The sequence below is a fragment of the Stegodyphus dumicola genome, chromosome 11, assembly GCF_044657685.1.
Source record: "Stegodyphus dumicola isolate Sdum_Otavi_A_Nest chromosome 11, ASM4465768v1".
Classification (NCBI taxonomy): domain Eukaryota; kingdom Metazoa; phylum Arthropoda; class Arachnida; order Araneae; family Eresidae; genus Stegodyphus; species Stegodyphus dumicola.
In genome coordinates, this window is record NC_140778.1 from 94,428,725 (window position 1) to 94,446,990 (window position 18,266).

General features: G+C 35.6%; 1 protein-coding gene across 2 annotated transcripts in view; it reads right to left on the bottom strand.

Annotated features, from left to right (window-relative positions):
* LOC118194239 (MAM and LDL-receptor class A domain-containing protein 1-like) overlaps window positions 1–18,266 on the bottom strand; it is a 458,361-nt gene that overhangs the window by 132,118 nt on the left and 307,977 nt on the right. For both annotated transcript variants that reach the window (XM_085827015.1, XM_085827016.1), the window contains 3 exons: window positions 17,143–17,283; window positions 11,587–11,864; window positions 8,621–8,852 (listed from right to left, as the gene is read on the bottom strand). In XM_085827015.1, the coding sequence (XP_085683141.1) occupies window positions 8,621–8,852; window positions 11,587–11,864; window positions 17,143–17,283 (651 nt within the window). The remainder of the gene's footprint in view (window positions 1–8,620; window positions 8,853–11,586; window positions 11,865–17,142; window positions 17,284–18,266) is intronic.

The following is an 18,266-nucleotide window of genomic DNA, read 5'->3' on the forward strand; positions in this document are numbered from 1 at the left end:
TATGCCAATAAGATTATGTTGTACTAGAAAGCCCAGCGGTCATACGAAATGACCGCTGTTCTAGATATTATAAATTGTAATTAAAATGATTCGTGTAAAGGTGTCTGCTAATTCAAACTGAATTACCCAGGGCAGGTGGCGAGGACGTCCCTTTGCTTACTGCCCCACGGGGTTTCCCCCTTCTACTTGCTTAATTGCTTAAAGTAGAGTGCAATGAAGGAAACCACTGGCGGTACATTTCTTGAGAGCCACCGCTAGCTCAATGAATAAAGGTGATTTAAATAATAAAATGTTAATTCACATGCCAAAGATCTCTTTGTACACAACATTTCTTGTGTAGATATTTCCATCATTTTTAAGCTCGCCTTGCAGAGGACCATCCTTTATTTTTAATTTTACGTTCGTTCTTTCACGAACTCTCGAACAAGCAATATAAAGTTGACCATGTCTAAATGCAGGCTCAGGTAAAAAAATGCCAATACGCTTAAGCGTTTGTCCCTGAGGCTTATTGATGGTCATAGGAAAGGCAAGTTTTACAGGAAATTATCTACGTCTCAATTGAAGCGGCAACCCTGTGCCGTGGCAACTTCACCTCATTGGCTAGTACCGTTACGCAAGCAACCAATACACTACCGGCGACAAACACTTAAGCCGCATATATATATATATGGGGTAAAGTAACATCATCTACTCCGAAACTGCTGGCTCCCGGGCTTAGCGAAGCATATCGTTGGATTCCGCAGGTCCGTGGCACGCCATTTTGACCATTCGCGTCTTCTGAGGAGTTTAATTAGCCGAGATATTAATTAAAAACAAAATTTTCCCTACGTTTTCCACTTTCTTTCTTGATTTTTTCCCTATTAGAGGGATTTGGCTACGTGCCAAATTCTTTTTTCCCGAATATCTACGGAACGGCGCCGAGATGAAATTCGAGACGCGTATCCCCGGATTCCAAAAAATTCTGCGAAACCATCGATACCGTTCTCATCTTCGTACGACTTTAATCGGCCGAGATATTACTTAAAAACTGCGAAAACGTTAAGTTGCGAGCTCATTTTTCGGAGTGGCAACAATAAACTATCGGCGACACACGCTTTAGCCACTTATATATATAAAGATAAGTAAACTCTGAAAAAAAATCTGAAAGCTTTCAGTTTTTATAGTACGCTCAAAGGGGCGTTTCTGTACCGTTTTATGTGTTACCTTTACTGGTTAAATATCATACTCTTCGCACTTCAACCACATAAAATTCAATTGCTTGTTTTTGCGTAGAAACTCTAATTTGAATTATAAAAATTGTTTAACTGTATTTGGTGCTCTATATTTTTCAGTTTTTAATAAAGATATTTTGAGGTCTTTATGTATTTTTGCCTTGTCGCGAAGTGAGAACTGAATTAATTGAATGAGATATATATCTCTAGTGAAATTTGAGGAAATACATTTAAATGAAATGCATGAAAAAATGCTCATAATTTAATATTCTGCACAAGGAAGTCATAGGGTGTACACACCATATTTTTTTAATTTAAAATCGTAAAAGAACTTTTGCGCCAACCTGTATTAATACCACAATGTCGCTAACAGCTGTACAAAACATATACAAATCGGGAAACAGGCTAGTGTTTATCAAATAATGCAAGATAAGTTAAAACTCTTACAAGTCAAGTCCGAATTATGAAGCAATAGAAAATTGTAAGCTCTAATTTTGAATGACATTTTCTAATACAAGTAAAAAATATTTAACACACTATTGGCTAAATGATACGCAGTAGTTATAAACCTTTTCTTACAAACTACAAATCGTAAACGTCTGCATTGTACAAGGGTATACCAAGTTACAAAGGCATTGAGCAATCAGAACAGTAGCAGTAAATAGGATGAAACATAATTTTATATTGTATTTTCTACTGCGAGAATAACTTGCTCTTAATATCAAACAACTATCCACAAAAGTTAATCTAATGCTTAGAGGGCCTACCAGCGACCGAGCGGTAACGTCGCTGAACACTGGTAGTTCGGTTCAAGTTTCGAATCTCGCGAACGGGCTGGCTGCATGGGTGTTTTCGTGGTTTTCCCCATGTGTAACGTGTATACGATCCAGTTTCCCTTAAAAAGTCCTCCACGAAGGCATCCCACCCCTTAGGCAGATAGCCTTCGAGTGCTTAGTCGTAATCTTATAAACCAAACCTAATCTAATGCTTGGCGAGTTATTACAAAGTCATACGAGTTAGTTACTTCGTACCGTCTACATAATAACACATGAAATTCAAATGTAAAATGTTGTTTGTCATTCCTAGCTGAAGTTACAAAACTAGAATGATAACAAAAAGAACTAATTATAAATTCGTTCACGATTTTGTCGTTTTGTTGAGAAAAACCACTGGCGGAACTTAGTAAGAATTGAGACGTTATCTAGTTTTCCGTTAAGATTTGTTGTTGTAATCATATCAGATTTTAACATACTGGCGACTATGTAGTGTAAGCTAATGAGAAATCTTACTGTAATGCTAGCTGGCCCACCAGCGGCCGGGCGGTAATGTCGTTGAACACTGGTAGTTTGGTTCGAGGTTCGAATGCCGCGAAAGGGCTGGCTGCATGGACGTTTTCGTGGTTTTCCCCATGTGTAACGTATATACTAGCCAGTTTCCTTTATAAAGTCCTCTAAGAAAGCATCCCTTCCTTAAGGCAGATAGCCCTCGAGTGCTTTGCCGTAATTTAATAAAACCAAAAAACCAAACCTAATGCTAGCTGAAGGTACACTGCGAAAATAAAAGGGGAGACAGTTCTATATCTCCCGTTCGAATGGGCCATTACGACATTCAAGTTGCGTTTTTAATGTCTTGAAAGTGCGACTTAGGTACGTATTAGATTTATTGTTAAATTAAAATTATTGTAGTGTTTAAATTAATTAATTTAATTAATTGTTATTTGATTAAATATATTGTTACGTTTTAATTAAACATGTTGTTAAATTACGCTGGGTGAAAGCACATAGTGGAATTGTCGAATGAAAGAGAGGACATCCTTGCTAAGATGGCGGCACTTGGGGATGGGACCGATAATTTTGATATCCAATATTCAAGGAAAAAGACCATTGCTGAACTAGAAAAATGGATTTATACAGAATGTAATTTTTGCTGAAAGTCGTCTAATAAGGAAAAAGAGTTAATGAAAAATATAAAGCTAAACAAGTTTGGGGAGTTATGCACTTCGTCGATGAATGTACGCTTACCCGGAATGCAAGAGAGAAATATAGAAAAAATTTTAAGGAAGATTTTAAAAGGAACTATTCAAATGTGAAAGATTTTGCAGAGAAAATAATGAAGATTATAAATACGAATAAAGACAGAGTCGGAATTCGGCACTGAGACTCAGATTTTGGACTATATATGTATTTTCTTATATTTGCAAAAGGAAATTATATTTCTTATTTCTGGCCAGTCCCATTTTTTTTATCATACGGCCGGCTTTTGCCGGCTAGGAGGATCGGGGCTGTACCCTTATAATAATAATAATAATAATAATAATGTATTAGATTTATATATAGCATTTTTCTAATATGTGTATTTGACACAAAATCGGGCTTTTTCTGAAATGACATGCCAATTTTTTTCCATATTTCGTTTCTACGTTACAAATTACGCCAAACTACCAAGTTTTGTAAAAATCCCATGAGTAGTTTTTAAAAAATTAGCTTTTCAATGTTAATTGAGTTTGGTATATATATATATATATAAATATATATTAATATCTCTTTTTTGTTAAATGTATTTGATTCTTCCCTTCGCATTTCGAAATTTAATTTCATTCAAAATAACTTTTGTCCAATTTTTATGATTTGTTTTTAAAATTTGTATTTTTAAATAATTTTTATAAATTTTTCGAAAACAATTTTGAATTATAACCTATAAAATTTTTACCATCCTCTTAAAATAGATGTATTTCTAAGCATACCTGAAAAAAATTAGTTTTTGATTCAAAATTTCCGAAGATATACGTGAATTTATATATTTGCGCATTTTTAAGTGTGGCATATTTGTTGAAAGCGATAATAACATCAAATGTGGTTTAGGTGCTATCTTAAAACTATTTTGAATGCAGGAATGATGTAACTATTTTTCCGCTCATCCACAATGTAAAAAGGTAGGAACGATAGGACCTTTTTCCGCTCTTGCATAAAGGAAGGGAAAGGAAAATAGGTTGCAATATGTTAAGAAGTTCGCCAAGTGAATTATTCTTGGCATCAACTGAAAATAATACGCTAAGATAAATTTTTGAATTTCTCCGTAAATATCGCACCAAACTTTACAAAATTTAATATTTAGGAATAATTTGAGTCGCAGAATCGAAATATCGGAAAAAATTGGCATCATTTTAGAAAAAGTCCGATTTTGTGTCAAAATACATATTGTTACGAATTTGGTATTTAAATAGCTAATGTTAGTTGAATTGTGAATTAGATGGTTTTATTTCCCGCGCAGTGCAGCGCGTGACGAATATTAAAAGAAAGCTAAGCCGGAAAATTGAAAATACAAGAGCGCGTGCATGTAACATTTAATAAATATCTCTTTTTGATTTCGAGAAAGTATTAAAAAATTCTCGCGCGCGATTTTAAAATCTTATAAAAAGGAGGAGAACCTCTCAATTCAGTTAGTCAGTGATTTTAATTAGCTGGTTGTTGATTTTTTAGTGATTTTAGTTAGCTTGTTGTTGATAACCATCTAACTTTGAGTTTGTTTAGAAAACTGCTCTCGTTGATTGTAGGGAATTCGAGGATTAGCTTTCTTTTAGCTATTTTGAATTAACTTTTGTTGAACTTTTGAGTAGGTGAAAGATAACTACTGTGAGATATTATAATACTGAAAGAATATCTGTGGGAATTTAAGCATTTTTATTGTGATAATAATAAAATTTTGTCCATTTTTTTATCGGACTTGTGCATTCAATTCAAACGAACCCGTACGCTCGCAACAATTTTTGGTGTCAGAAGTGGGATTTGAATGTCAATAACAAGAGCGATGGAAGAACAATTGAGGCAGCTCATCAGTGCTTTTGCTGCGTTCCAAGAAAAGATGGAAGCTAGCCAAGCAACCTTTAAAGATGAGATTAAAGCGGGACAGGAAGCCGTTAAAGAGAAAATGGATGCTGGTCAAAAATCCGTTAAGGAAGAGATGAAATCCATTAAAAACGAGATGAAATCCGTTAAAGACGAGATGAAAACCGTTAAAGACGAGATGAAAGCAGGTCAGGACGAAATGAAAAGAGAAATTACCTGCGTAATAGAAAACAAATTTGAGGCTATGGAAAGCAGAATAGACTCGGTCGAAAGTAAGGTTGGAGAAAATGAAGAAAGAGTTTCTTCCGTCAAAGACCAAGTACAAGCGAGAGTTTCTGTTGTGGAGGAACGAACTAAAGGAAAAGTGTGTGCCGTTCAACACCAAATTGAACAACAAATTGATGACAGGGTTTCTGCAGTGCAAAGAAGTGGATATTTTAAGGAAATTCCTAGCGACAGCAGGGAGCAATTCGAATGGTTTTAAACGTTTACCCATGCCTGCTCGTCCCTCACTGAAGATATCCACTTATGATGGGAAGACCTTCTGGCAAGTGTATAAGACCCAATTTTCTATAGTTGAGGATGCGAATGGATGGGATTCCCAAGCTAAGGCCTGTCATCTCGCCGCTTCTCTGAGAGGAGACGTAGCGGATATCCTGAAGACGCTTCCCGAAAATCAGAGACTAGATTTTGAAGCTCTATCCGGCGCTTTGGGGAAAAGTTTTTAAAAGACTAGCAGGCTAGACTATAGCAGGCTTCAGTTAAAATTCCGCCAACAGAAAAACACGGAAACACTCCAGGAACTCGCCACAGATGTTGAAAGGCTGTCCCATCTCGCCTTTTCGGAGCGCCCGACAGAAACAAGGGAAATCGTGTTCCTGCAATATTTCATCGACGCATCCTGAAATACCGAAAGCTCTACGAATGGAGGATGTTAAAGATCTTAAAAGCGCTCTAGTGTACGCCATGAAATTCGAGGCAGCCCAACAAGCCACTCGTCGAGATCGTTACCCAGTCAGAGCTGTGCGAGTCCACGACCCAGAGGATCAGTTGATGGCTCGTTTAGATGATTTATCCAGACAAGTCGACGCTTTGATACGGAGTAGCAGTGAGAACAAAGTGGCTCTAAGGTGTTGGAGATGTGGTTCTGAAGGTCACCTACGATGGAATTGCAGAACACCTCGAGGTACGGAAAATAAAACAGATGATTTTACCAGACAAGTCAGTGGCTTGAGACGGAACAGAAGTGAAAAGAAACCAATTCTAAAGTGCTGGAACTGAGGTGTTGAAGGCCGCGTGCGAAGGAACTGCAGAACACTCCAACGAACGGAAAATACGATAAACGAGTTGAACAGACAATTAAATGCCATCGGACGAAAAAGATGTGACCAGAAACGAAAGTGCTGGAACTGTGGAGCTGAAAGCCATTTGCGAAGGAACTGCAGAACACCCCGGAGCACGGAAATTGAGACCATTTCCCAGCAACGACAACCGAGGAAACAAATAAATAAACATATCGAGGAACGGAGGTTGCCAGAGAATGAAAAACCTTGTTTCAAAGCACTCATTTCTACAGTGAGTGGCAATAGTAACGGACTGTCCATCAATGGGCACATCAGTGGAGTTCCTTGCAATATGATGATAGATACAGGAGCCAACGTTACTACCATCCGAATGGATTTGGCTCAACAACTGGGATGCAAACTTATCTGGACGCCATCCTGTGTTACCCTTCAGACTGTGCGTGTGGTAATAAGATCGACATATTTGGGAAATTAAACCTGAGCATCACGTTTGGAAGTGCCGCTTATCATCACGCGGTATATGTGGCGGATATTACAGATCCGTGCATACTCGGATTGGACTTTTCAAGAAAATACAAGTTTTCCTTAGACTTCAAAAATAACAAACTGCTTTCAGCATCTGATGACATGACTATCCATCCTCAGAAGGGATCCTCACCTGGAAACGCCGACGCCTTGTCTGAAAGACCCAGCTCAGAAAGTTGCCGAAATCATACTGTCGCCCTACGGATGCGCCTTCACCGCTGGAGGAATACGTCCAAGATGTCCAGGCCCGGTTTGAAGAGATGCAGCGTTCCGTACGAACGCGCGAGTCAACTTGGCGACGGAGAAAGTGAAAACCAGATACAACACGAGAGCTACTGGACATAGATTCCACGAAGACGTGTGGCTGTGGAATCCGACTCGACGTAAGGGACTCTGTCCGAAATTACAGTCACCTTGGGATGGTCCATAGACAGTTCTGAACAGGCTGAATGACGTCCTGGTTCGGATTCGTAAGTCTTCGAACTCTAAACCCAAAGTCGTTCATTACGACAGGTTAGCTCATTACTATGGCCATAGTACGTAGTGTAAATAATTGTAAATAGTGTAAGATCATGGTCCTTTTTGTTTCTAAATGTGTATTTGATTTGATTTGTATTGTGTTTTGGATAGCATTTAATTTGCTTTATTTATTGCATTTATTGTTCATGTTGTTTGTTATTGTAATGTAATGCTTATTATTGTATTCATGCCTTAGTTTCAAGTTTGGCTTCCTGTCCAGGGATTGCACTGCCCGGGACGAGCAGTCCTTGGGGCAGTTTTATAAATTTGGTATTTAAATAGCTAATGTTAGTTGAATTGTGAATTAGATGGTTTTATTTCCCGCGCAGTGCAGCGCGTGACGAATATTAAAAGAAAGCTAAGCCGGAAAATTGAAAATACAAGAGCGCATGCAAGTAACATTTAATAAATATCTCTTTTCGATTTCGAGAAAGTACTAGAAAATTCTCGCGCGCGATTTAAAAATCTTATAAAAATGAGGAAAACCTCTCAATTCAGTTAATCAGTGATTTTAGTTAGCTTGTTGTTGATTTAAGAGTTTGTTTAGAAAACTTCTCTTGTTGATTGTAGCGAATTCGCGGATTAGCTTTCTTTTAGCTGTTTTGAATTAACTTTTCTTGAACTTTTGAGTAGCTGAAAGATAACTACTGTGAGATACTGCAATACTGAAAGAATATCTGTGGGAATTTAAACATTTTTATTGTCATAATAATAAAATTTTGTCCATTTTTCATCGGTCTTGTGCATTCAATTCAAACAAACCCGTACGCACGCAACATGCCTCAATGGCCTGGCTTTTAAATTTAAATAATCCAGGTGAAATAGCCAGGTGGATACAGAGACTCCAAGAATATGAAATCACTATCGGTCATCGAAAGTGATCATCACACGGGAACGCCGACGCCCTGTCTAGAAGACCTTGCCCAGAAAGCTGCCGATATTGTTCCAGGGTGGAAGCGAAATACTAGCTGCTGATATATATCCTAAGTCGCCCTTTCGAGATAGGAAAAACGAAATTTGAATTTCTTCCATCGGCAAAGTAGAACGGGAGATATAGAACTGTCTTTTTTTTTTTTTTCCCCCGCTGTGTACCTTCATTTTTCGCTTGTTAAGAATTAGCTCGGATTAAAAACTATGAATAATGTAAATAACTGGTAATAATTATCTGAATGTCAAAATAGGGTGTGTTCTCGCATTCTTATGGTCGATGTCTTACCTAGTTCTGTTCCAAGCGTATGGTCAACATCTGGGCCTGTATTTGCTGTTGGAGTTGAACCGGTGTTTCTCACCCATTCCAAGTCCACATCAGAATTTGCATTCTGCCATGTACAAAGGTCAGTTTCGAAATCGCAAGAACCAGGTGGTGGACAGCTTCCCTCTTTCACAACGATATCATCCACTGCAATATAGCCCTCATTTCCTTTGGCCATAACAGCTTCGAAGACAATCTGAAATGGGTTATATTATCATTATTAGGTCTTCCAGATGTTGAAACACTGTATATCTGATTATTGCGTCTAAGGCACTAATTCGTACTTATAAAAACAGTATATTTTCTCAGTACTGCTAATAATTAGTACCACTATCACAACATGCAGTTAATTAAACATCTAACTTATCAATTAACATAATGATCCTTTTTGCTGATAAAAACCTATATTTTTGTGCAAGTACAACAAGCATAATTTTATTCAAATTTGCTTAAAATTCGGTAAGTTCCTCATATAAATTGTCTATACAATGCATAGTTTTCATAAGAAGTTTTCCAAGAAAGTAATATAAATATCATACAATACGAATATAATATGTTACATAATTCATATGTTCGAAAGTGTAAGTATATAATAAAATTTTTAAGATATGTTTTTTCGTCCTTAATATTATGAATAACGTATCCGTATATAGTAAATTATTTTTATTTTTAAATCAATTATATTTATGATTATTTAAATGAACCATGATTTACATTTAAATCATTTTTATGCCTCTATATTTTTTGAATGTTACAAAAATTGTTTATTCAGAAAATAGATTGGTGTATAATTTTGTTGTGCAGATTTACCTTAGACCACTTTTTTCTGTTATAAATAATTTACAAGAAAATTTAAGTCATCAGTCACTAATAAGTATAATTTTTACAGATATATCTTACAAAAAATACAATCTGTCAAAAACAAAAGTGGGGAAGGGAGACAGTTCTATATCTCCCATTTTGTTAGGCTGATCGACTAAAACTAATTTGCGTTTTTTTATGTCTTTTGATTTAGGATATATATTACATTTATATATAGCATTGTTCTAACATAGGTATTTCGACACAAAATCGGACTTTTACGGAAATGATATACCAATTTGTTTTCATACTTCGATCGCTCATCTCAAATCATACCTAATTATTATTATTTTTTTAAATTTGGTGAGAAATGTACAGACAAATTTAAAAAAAGAAAGTCTTGGCGCTCTTAAATGAGAAAATTCTTGGCGCTCTTTTGTCCGTTTGTGCCAAGAATAATTCACTTCTCGAAAATTCTTAATTTATGGTCAGCTATTTTTCTTTCCGTTCACTGTATGCGAACAGAAGAAAAGTGCATGGTTCATTATTTGAAATGATTTAACAAAGAACGTAAACCCTATTCGGCGTTATTATCTCTTATAACAAACATGCCAAATTTCAAAATGCACTAATATATTAATTCTCGTATATCTTGGGAAAGTTTGAATAAAGAATTCTAATGTTTTGAAGCTATGCCTAGAAATATATCTATTTCAAGGTGATGGTAAAAGTTTTGCAGGTTGGAATTAAAAATATATTTTCGAAAAATTTATAAAAAATTACTCAAAAATACAAATTTAGAAAATAAATCAGAAATATCAGCAAGTTTTGTTTGGATTGAACTGATATTTCGAATTGTGAAAGGAGAAATCAAGTAAGCTTAATAATAGGAAAGAGCTATTAATAAACACATAACAAATTCAATTAATATTGAGGAACTAATAATTTGAGAGTTAATTCTGTAAAAAATATTCGTTCGATTTTTACAAAACACATAGCTTTGACATAATCTGAGTCAGAGACATGAAATATGAAAAAAATATGTATGTCATTTCAAAACAAGTTTGGTTTTGTGTCAGAATGCCTATGTGAGAGAAATTCTGTGTATAAATCTAATTCTGTGTATAAGGTAATTCTGTGTATATATCTAGGATATGTATCCTAAGTCGCACTTTCGAGATAGGAGGACCGAAATTTTAATTTCGTCAATTGGCCTAATAGAACATAAGATATAAAACTGTCCTCCTCTGAGCGAAGAGAGGAAAGCGGGGTATTTTTACTATTATGTTTCATATTTGTTAATGAACTAATAAATGTTTGCTGAAAAAATAAGAAGGAAACTTAAGCATTTAAAAAGTCGAAAATGAATACAAAATTAATGCAACTTATAGCACGTAAAGAAGAAGATAGATAGAATTTTAAATTATTTTATCTATTTTTATAGAATTTTAAATTTACATAGTTAATTAACAAAGATTATTAATAAATTAATCTTTTATATTATAAAGTTTTACTCATAATTTTCATGAAAAATACAGCCTAAAAATGTTTAGGAAAAGGACGACCAAAACCTGCATGACGTTAATATGCATAAAAATTGCTATTGCTCAGTTATTATCTCTATAAAAATTAATTAATTATTAAATTCCTCTATAAAAATTTCTTAGTTATTATCAAAATACTTTCTTTCCCGTTTGTTAATCTGATATTATTTTGGTGAAAATTATATCTTGTATTAATTCTCTTTATTCTTAAATTGTCGTTAACATTTCTTGCACCTCCAAATCTTTATGCGAATATATAACTTTTAAAACCTGAGAAACGTATGTGTGGGATGTTATCATCATGCGATGATTTGCAGGTGCTTTATTTTTTATCACGATATTTTCAACGACAATGTTTTAGAACTGCGATGTTTTCTCTTCGCTTTCTTTTCTCCCACGATGTTTTCACTTTGCGTTGTTTTTGCCGCGATGTTTTCGGCTGTAACCCATCCTACGCTAATTAAGTGCGAAAAAGAGCAAATTCCACAAAATTACTGTAGGAAGATGCAGCCACATGTGCAATTTCATATCTCTTGATGAAGATTTAATTAGATTTTTTTTTAATTTGGAAAGGATAACACATACCTCATGCACATATGGGGCATCTATCGTCCTTTGACCCACTCTCCAACTGTCATTGCCATGTTTGGTAGCATGAGACCAAAGTGAAAATTGTGGCAAAGCTCCTCCAGGCGTCCGCTGGTAGAGGTTGAGAGCGGTGACGCTCATACCAGTCATTTGGTACCAAAACCGAACACAACTTCGTATCACTCCTGTACTCGGGACTTTGGGCATGGTAAACCGAGCTTTGTTGCCTCGAGGAAGACGTGCACTGGATGATGGTAACACAATGAAGTAATGACCTGCGATGAAATACTTGTAAGATGATTAATTTAAGTAATAATATAAAATGACACTTTTATAACATATTCGAAGATAAATAAAGTACCTGAAAACATGATATAGCAGCAGGTAGTGTTTTTAATCTCTGAGAAAATGGTTTCTAACGAACTATGCCCCTATAACATTATCCAATTACATTTGCGAGTCTTATGTGTTTTGTGGCAGTGTAGTTGTCTTAAATAAGAGACGTGAAAAGGATTTATTATTATTTTCTGCTCAGAGGACGTACTGCTGGTATCAGAAGATTGCATCTATCAGTCCGGTCATTTTATGCTCGACATGATCAATGGACCAATTTCTTGACCAAGTCTTGACCAATGGGCCAATTTTCTCTGACAGCAACTGGCAGATTTTACCGAAGTACACAAATTCTGCCCACACATCGACATTGTGTGAAAAGGTGGGCGTTCATGTTACTCAGGATACTGACCCCGTAAGGAGAGAAATCATTGCTTTGTGTTATGTTATAATGTATTGCTAATCAGTCTGCAATGCTCTGTTATAATGCATACTGCGTTTCTCAGTGTTCAGCAAGATATGAAATAGTCATCATTATCTAAATTTCTAACTGTTAAATTTAACTCGCTTTCTTAGAATTTCTCCTAAGGAGAGAAATCATTGCTCTGAATTATGTTGTAATGTATTGCTAATCAGTCTACAATGCCCTGTATAATGCATACTGCCTTTCTCAATGTTCAGTATGATATTATAAAATAGTCATCTTTATCTAAGTTTCTAACTATTAAATTTAATTCGCTTTCTTGGAATTTCTCCTAAGGAGAGAAATCATTGCTCTGAATTATGTTGTAATGTATTGCTAATCAGTCTACAATGCCCTGTATAATGCATACTGCCTTTCTCAATGTTCAGTATGATATTATAAAATAGTCATCTTTATCTAAGTTTCTAACTATTAAATTTAATTCGCTTTCTTGGAATTTCTCCTAAGGAGAGAAATCATTGCTCTGAATTATGTTGTAATGTATTGCTAATCAGTCTACAATGCCCTGTATAATGCATAATGCCTTTCTCAATGTTCAGTATGATATTATGAAATAGTTATCTTTATCTAAGTTTCTAACTATTAAATTTAATTCGCTTTCTTGGAATTTCTCCTAAGGAGAGAAATCATTGCTCTGAATTATGTTGTAATGTATTGCTAATCAGTCTACAATGCCCTGTATAATGCATACTGCCTTTCTCAATGTTCAGTATGATATTATGAAATAGTCATCTTTATCTAAGTTTCTAACTATTAAATTTAATTCGCTTTCTTGGAATTTCTCCTAAGGAGAGAAATCATTGCTCTGAATTATGTTGTAATGTATTGCTAATCAGTCTACAATGCCCTGTATAATGCATACTGCCTTTCTCAATGTTCAGTATGATATTATGAAATAGTCATCTTTATCTAAGTTTCTAACTATTAAATTTAATTCGCTTTCTTGGAATTTCTCCTAAGGAGAGAAATCATTGCTCTGAATTATGTTGTAATGTATTGCTAATCAGTCTACAATGCCCTGTATAATGCATACTGCGTTTCCCAGTGTTCAGTAAGATATTACGAAATAGCCAACATTATATAAGTTTCTGACTATTGAATTTAATTTGCTTTCTTAAAATTTCTTAATAGACTATCTTTAACAGTACGTTTGATAAATCAGTTTTTATTAGACACGATAATCATATTGTTTTTTTTTCTATATTTGCTTCAGTAAATGTCATAACAATAATATAGAATTGATATTAAATTAAATATTATTTTAAAGAGTAAAAAAATTTAATTACTATTTTTTACTAAGTTATAACTCTGATACCACAGTATTTAGTTAAAATCATCAAATTAAGTATATTAAACAATTATAAATTTGTAAATTTAAAACTAATATCTTCATAACATTTCAATTTCCCTTTTTAGATGAAAATCATTTTTAATTTATATTAGGTGTTTAGTTTTAAGTTGTATACTGTTTGTTCTCTCTTTCCGTACCTCGAGTCACAAATATTGGACTAAACCAGAAGTCATGCAAATATAAATTATGCGCAAATAAATTAAATATATGCTACTCTTTAATTGCAACTCATGTTGCTGCAGAAAAAATGTCCTTCGTCGGTCGTTGGTGGTGCTCTGTTTAACAAGCTGGATTTTATTCAGGAGGAAGTTTTCGTTGGTTTCTGAGTTTTCCATCGAGGTTCATCCACATGGGAAGTGAACATTTATCCAAGTGTGTTTCTGGATACCTAAAGTTGTTTATACAAACTGTTAAGTGGCAGGTAGCCTATTTTGAAACTAAATATCGCGAAAGCAGAGATTTATTTTGTATATTATATTTCAAATCATTTACCATCAACTGCGAGTTGAATAAAACTTTGTATTGTCATCTCTTGCAGTAGTAAAGTCGTATTTTTGGTCTGAGCCCTTATTCACCCGGCACAGATTTTTATCTCGTTGGCGTTTAGACAGTTTTCTGACCATAAAGCATTGTGGCTTAAGGCATTAAGAAATTTAAGTCCATTCACACCTGTTTAGCTGGGTTCAAGGTCAATTCGCTTTTTATTTTCTGTTCAAAATTATTGATGATAATTGCCCCCTTCTAAGTCGATTCTGGTCCTTAATTTTTCCAAGCAAAATTTAAATGAAAAGTCTTTCAGTGTTTTTTTTTTTTTTTTCATAGTAGACAGGGCCGGCGCCAGAGCATGTGCAACAAGTGCGATTGCAGCGGGCAAGGATATTCAGGGGCGGTAAAATTTAATATTTAAAAAGGAATCGGGTGGCAGAATTTAGGATTTGCGGAGTTTGCACAGAGCTACAAATACTCTAGAGCCGGTCCTGTCTCTAGAAGGTAGGTCTCTTTTAAACCATTTTATTTGGCTTTCCACATTTTCACCTTATTTGATAGAACCCTCCTTTGCTGTAAATACGAGGGTTGGAACTTTAATAGTGGCAACATAGCTGAAAAAACGCTACGCTACAAAACCAAAGAATATCGCGTATATGACACGTCAACTTCATACCTACCTTACCTCTCAGCAAAAAGACTCGTCCTGCCTACGTCAAGCGCATGCGGAGTGACGCGAAGAACGAATCCTTGTATTAGCTCGCGGTCTAAAGTTAGTGTTGTCAGGATGTTCTCAAAAGAAGAACAACGATGTTGCATAAAAATTGAATATGCCAGAGGTCGTACAGCACGACAGTGTCATCAAGGGCTTCAAAAGGCTTGCGGGGAATCTGCATTGCCTTACAGAACCGTACAAGATGGGTGAAAGCATTCAATGAAGGATGCCAAAACGTGGCAGACATGCTGCGGCCAGGTCGTCCGAGTGTCAGCGATGCAGGCGTGCAAGCTGTTGCCGCATTAATGGACAGTGATCGCCGCCAAACGATTCGTCAGCTGGCCGGACAAACAGGATTAGCGCATACGACTGTGTTGCACATTCTAAAGGAACGCCTGTCCATGAGAAAAATTGCTTCACGATGGGTTCCACGGAAAATGGTTTGACGATGATCGTCTTCACGATGGGTTTGACGAAAATGCAGAAATGGCCACGATACGATGCTGCCCGAACCCACCTGGAGCGCTATGAGCGCGAAGGAGATTGTTATGCCGTATCATTACGCTGGATGACACTTAAGCCCGATCGTACCAGCCAGAACTGAAACGCCAATCAAACGAATGGCGTCATCACGGGTCACCACGACGTTCGAAATTTTGTCAGAACCCCAGCAATGTGAAAGTTATGGTGATTCTCGTGTACGACTGTGATGGTGTCATCCTAACGCATACCGTTCCCCCACAGTAGACCGTCACTGCGCAGTATTACTGCTCATTTTTGGAGCACAATCTCCGACCAGCTTTGAGAAAAAAACGGCGACACTTTCTGCAGAATGCTTCTCTCATTTTGCATGACAATGCTCGGCCGCATGCAGCGCAAGCTGTGACTGATTTGTTCAAGCGATGGGGCTGGGAAGTGCTTTACCATTCACCATACTCCCAAGATCTAAGCCCTTGTGACTATGACTTAATTCCTAAGATGAAGGAACCACTTCGTGGCACTCGCTTCCAAACTGTTCCTGAGATTCTTGCGGCAGTGGACCAGTCCATTCAAACTATCAACAAAACAGGCGCTGCTACAGGTATTCTGCGACTTCCACATCGTTGGAAACGGGCTGTACACAATGCTGGCGACTATATTGAAGGACTGTAAAACATGGTGACATGAATCACTTTTGTATTCCTTGTAAATAAATAGTTGCCACTATTAAAGTTCCAACCCTCGTATTAAATTCATATATAATGGGAAGGTAAAGGCCTACGTACTCCGTAATTGATTCCTTCCTTGATCCTTAATCGCTGTGATTGGTTGACTCTTATACCAATCTGTATAAAGTTGAAATGTTAGAATATTTAGGTAAAACCCTTAAACCAGTTTTTCTAACGTAGTAAGCTGTGGTTGCTTAGCAACGATGCTCGGCTTAGAACACTAAGGATTTTAAAACCAGCTTGTGAACGAAGCCTCAGGTGCTAGAACAGAAGCTTGATGCAAGTCAAGTAAAAGAGTTGTAATAATATAGTTTACCATAAAAATAGTATAATAATACCTTATCATATAATAAGAATAGTGCATTGAAGTTTATTAAAAGCTTAATAATTGTTGCTAACTTATTTTCAAGAATATAAAAATTTTTAAACAAAAAAGTATAAAATATTAATGTGGAAAAACACCAAGGGAAAACTTCGTATAAAGTCCCTATGTTACACTTAGGTAAAATCCCTAAAACATTTTTGACGTAGCGACGACGCTCGGCTTAGACCACTTGTGATTTTAAAACCACCGTGTGAAGGAAACTTTAGGTACTAGACTAGAAGCTTGGTGGAAGTCCAGTAAAAAATGAAATTTGTAAAAAGCTTAATAATTATTACTAATAAAATATCTGAAAATATTTTCAAAAATACAAAAGTTCCAAATTTGAAATATTTATGTCAAGAGATAGCATGCGTAAGCTTCCTATAAAGCCACTTCTGTTTCCATGTGTAAAGTTTTAGTTTCTTGAAGAAAAATAACCTATGTAAGTTACTCTAGAAAGTGATAGAAATTTATTTGAAACCTACAGCCATCTTTTATTTTTCACCTTTCATTTCGCGTTGGCGTATATATCTTCTCTAACTCATGCTAAATGTCTACCAAGTGTTATATAATGTTAAAAATTTAATTGCCGACATGGCGGAAAAAACGTACCTTCTCCCGTGCCGTAACTTTTGTCCAATTTCGGTCCGACTTTCGTACTTTTTGCCTGCACTCTCTTCCACGTGATTCCATCCGGAGACTCTGTTGTAAAACCACAAATGTCCGCCGACTCGAAGTCACATGGGTGGCCCTCTAAAATAAAAGGAAATCTATTCTCAACATTATCACGCAAAAAGTATAGAAAAGCTTGTTTCTTTGAAGGATCTGCCCAGAACTAATACTCTTGTTATAAAGTTACTTTATATACTTGTATAAATATTCATATGACACAGTTTCAGAAAAAATACCTAGCCAGAAAACAAATCAAATTATCTTGAAAATTTATATTCAAATAAAATCATAATAATTATTAAAAGAAAAGAAAAAGAAGAAGGATTCAGATTTTAATGTTGCACCAGAGGATATATTAAAGCTTTCCCGCTCTCGTTGAGCTCGCATTTATCTATCTACTCTTGGACTCTTGGAAAATTTATCTCCGCAGGAGTGTCTTTTTAATATTATTATTGAACATCACTTTCTTCGCACACATAAAATTCAACAGAAAAATCACAAAATTTTGGAAACCGCAATTATTTAACCCTGAAGGGTTATTATTCTCCAAACTTCGTGTTGTGTCTAATGACGTTTGTCCGTTTCACTTTTCAAATAACTCGCCACTGGCGGGGCCAGCCCGCCAAAAATAATTACTGTAAAAGTAAAAATATGATTATGATTTAATAAACCCAGACTGTGTCATTTTACCGTTGATGCTTAATAATATAAATAAAGGATTATATTACCATATCTATATTAATATAATAATATAATTCATTATCTATATTAATAATATAGATAAAGTACTGCGTTTATTGTTTTTAAAGAGATAGTGTGTTAACTGGTAATAATCTGGTTAAATATTTGGTGAATCTTCAGATTATGGTAACTTGGCGAATTTGGGCGAAACTTTGGCGACCAACCCTGCTACAGCAACCTGCTAGTTTTTTTTGGACGCCATTTTATTTTCATGAAGTAAAGGCATGTTTTTTTTTTTTTTTTACTCAACATTTTTTCTAACAATCTGCTAGCCTAATTACGCTTATGCTAGAACTTTTATAGAACAAAAGTGCTTAATCATG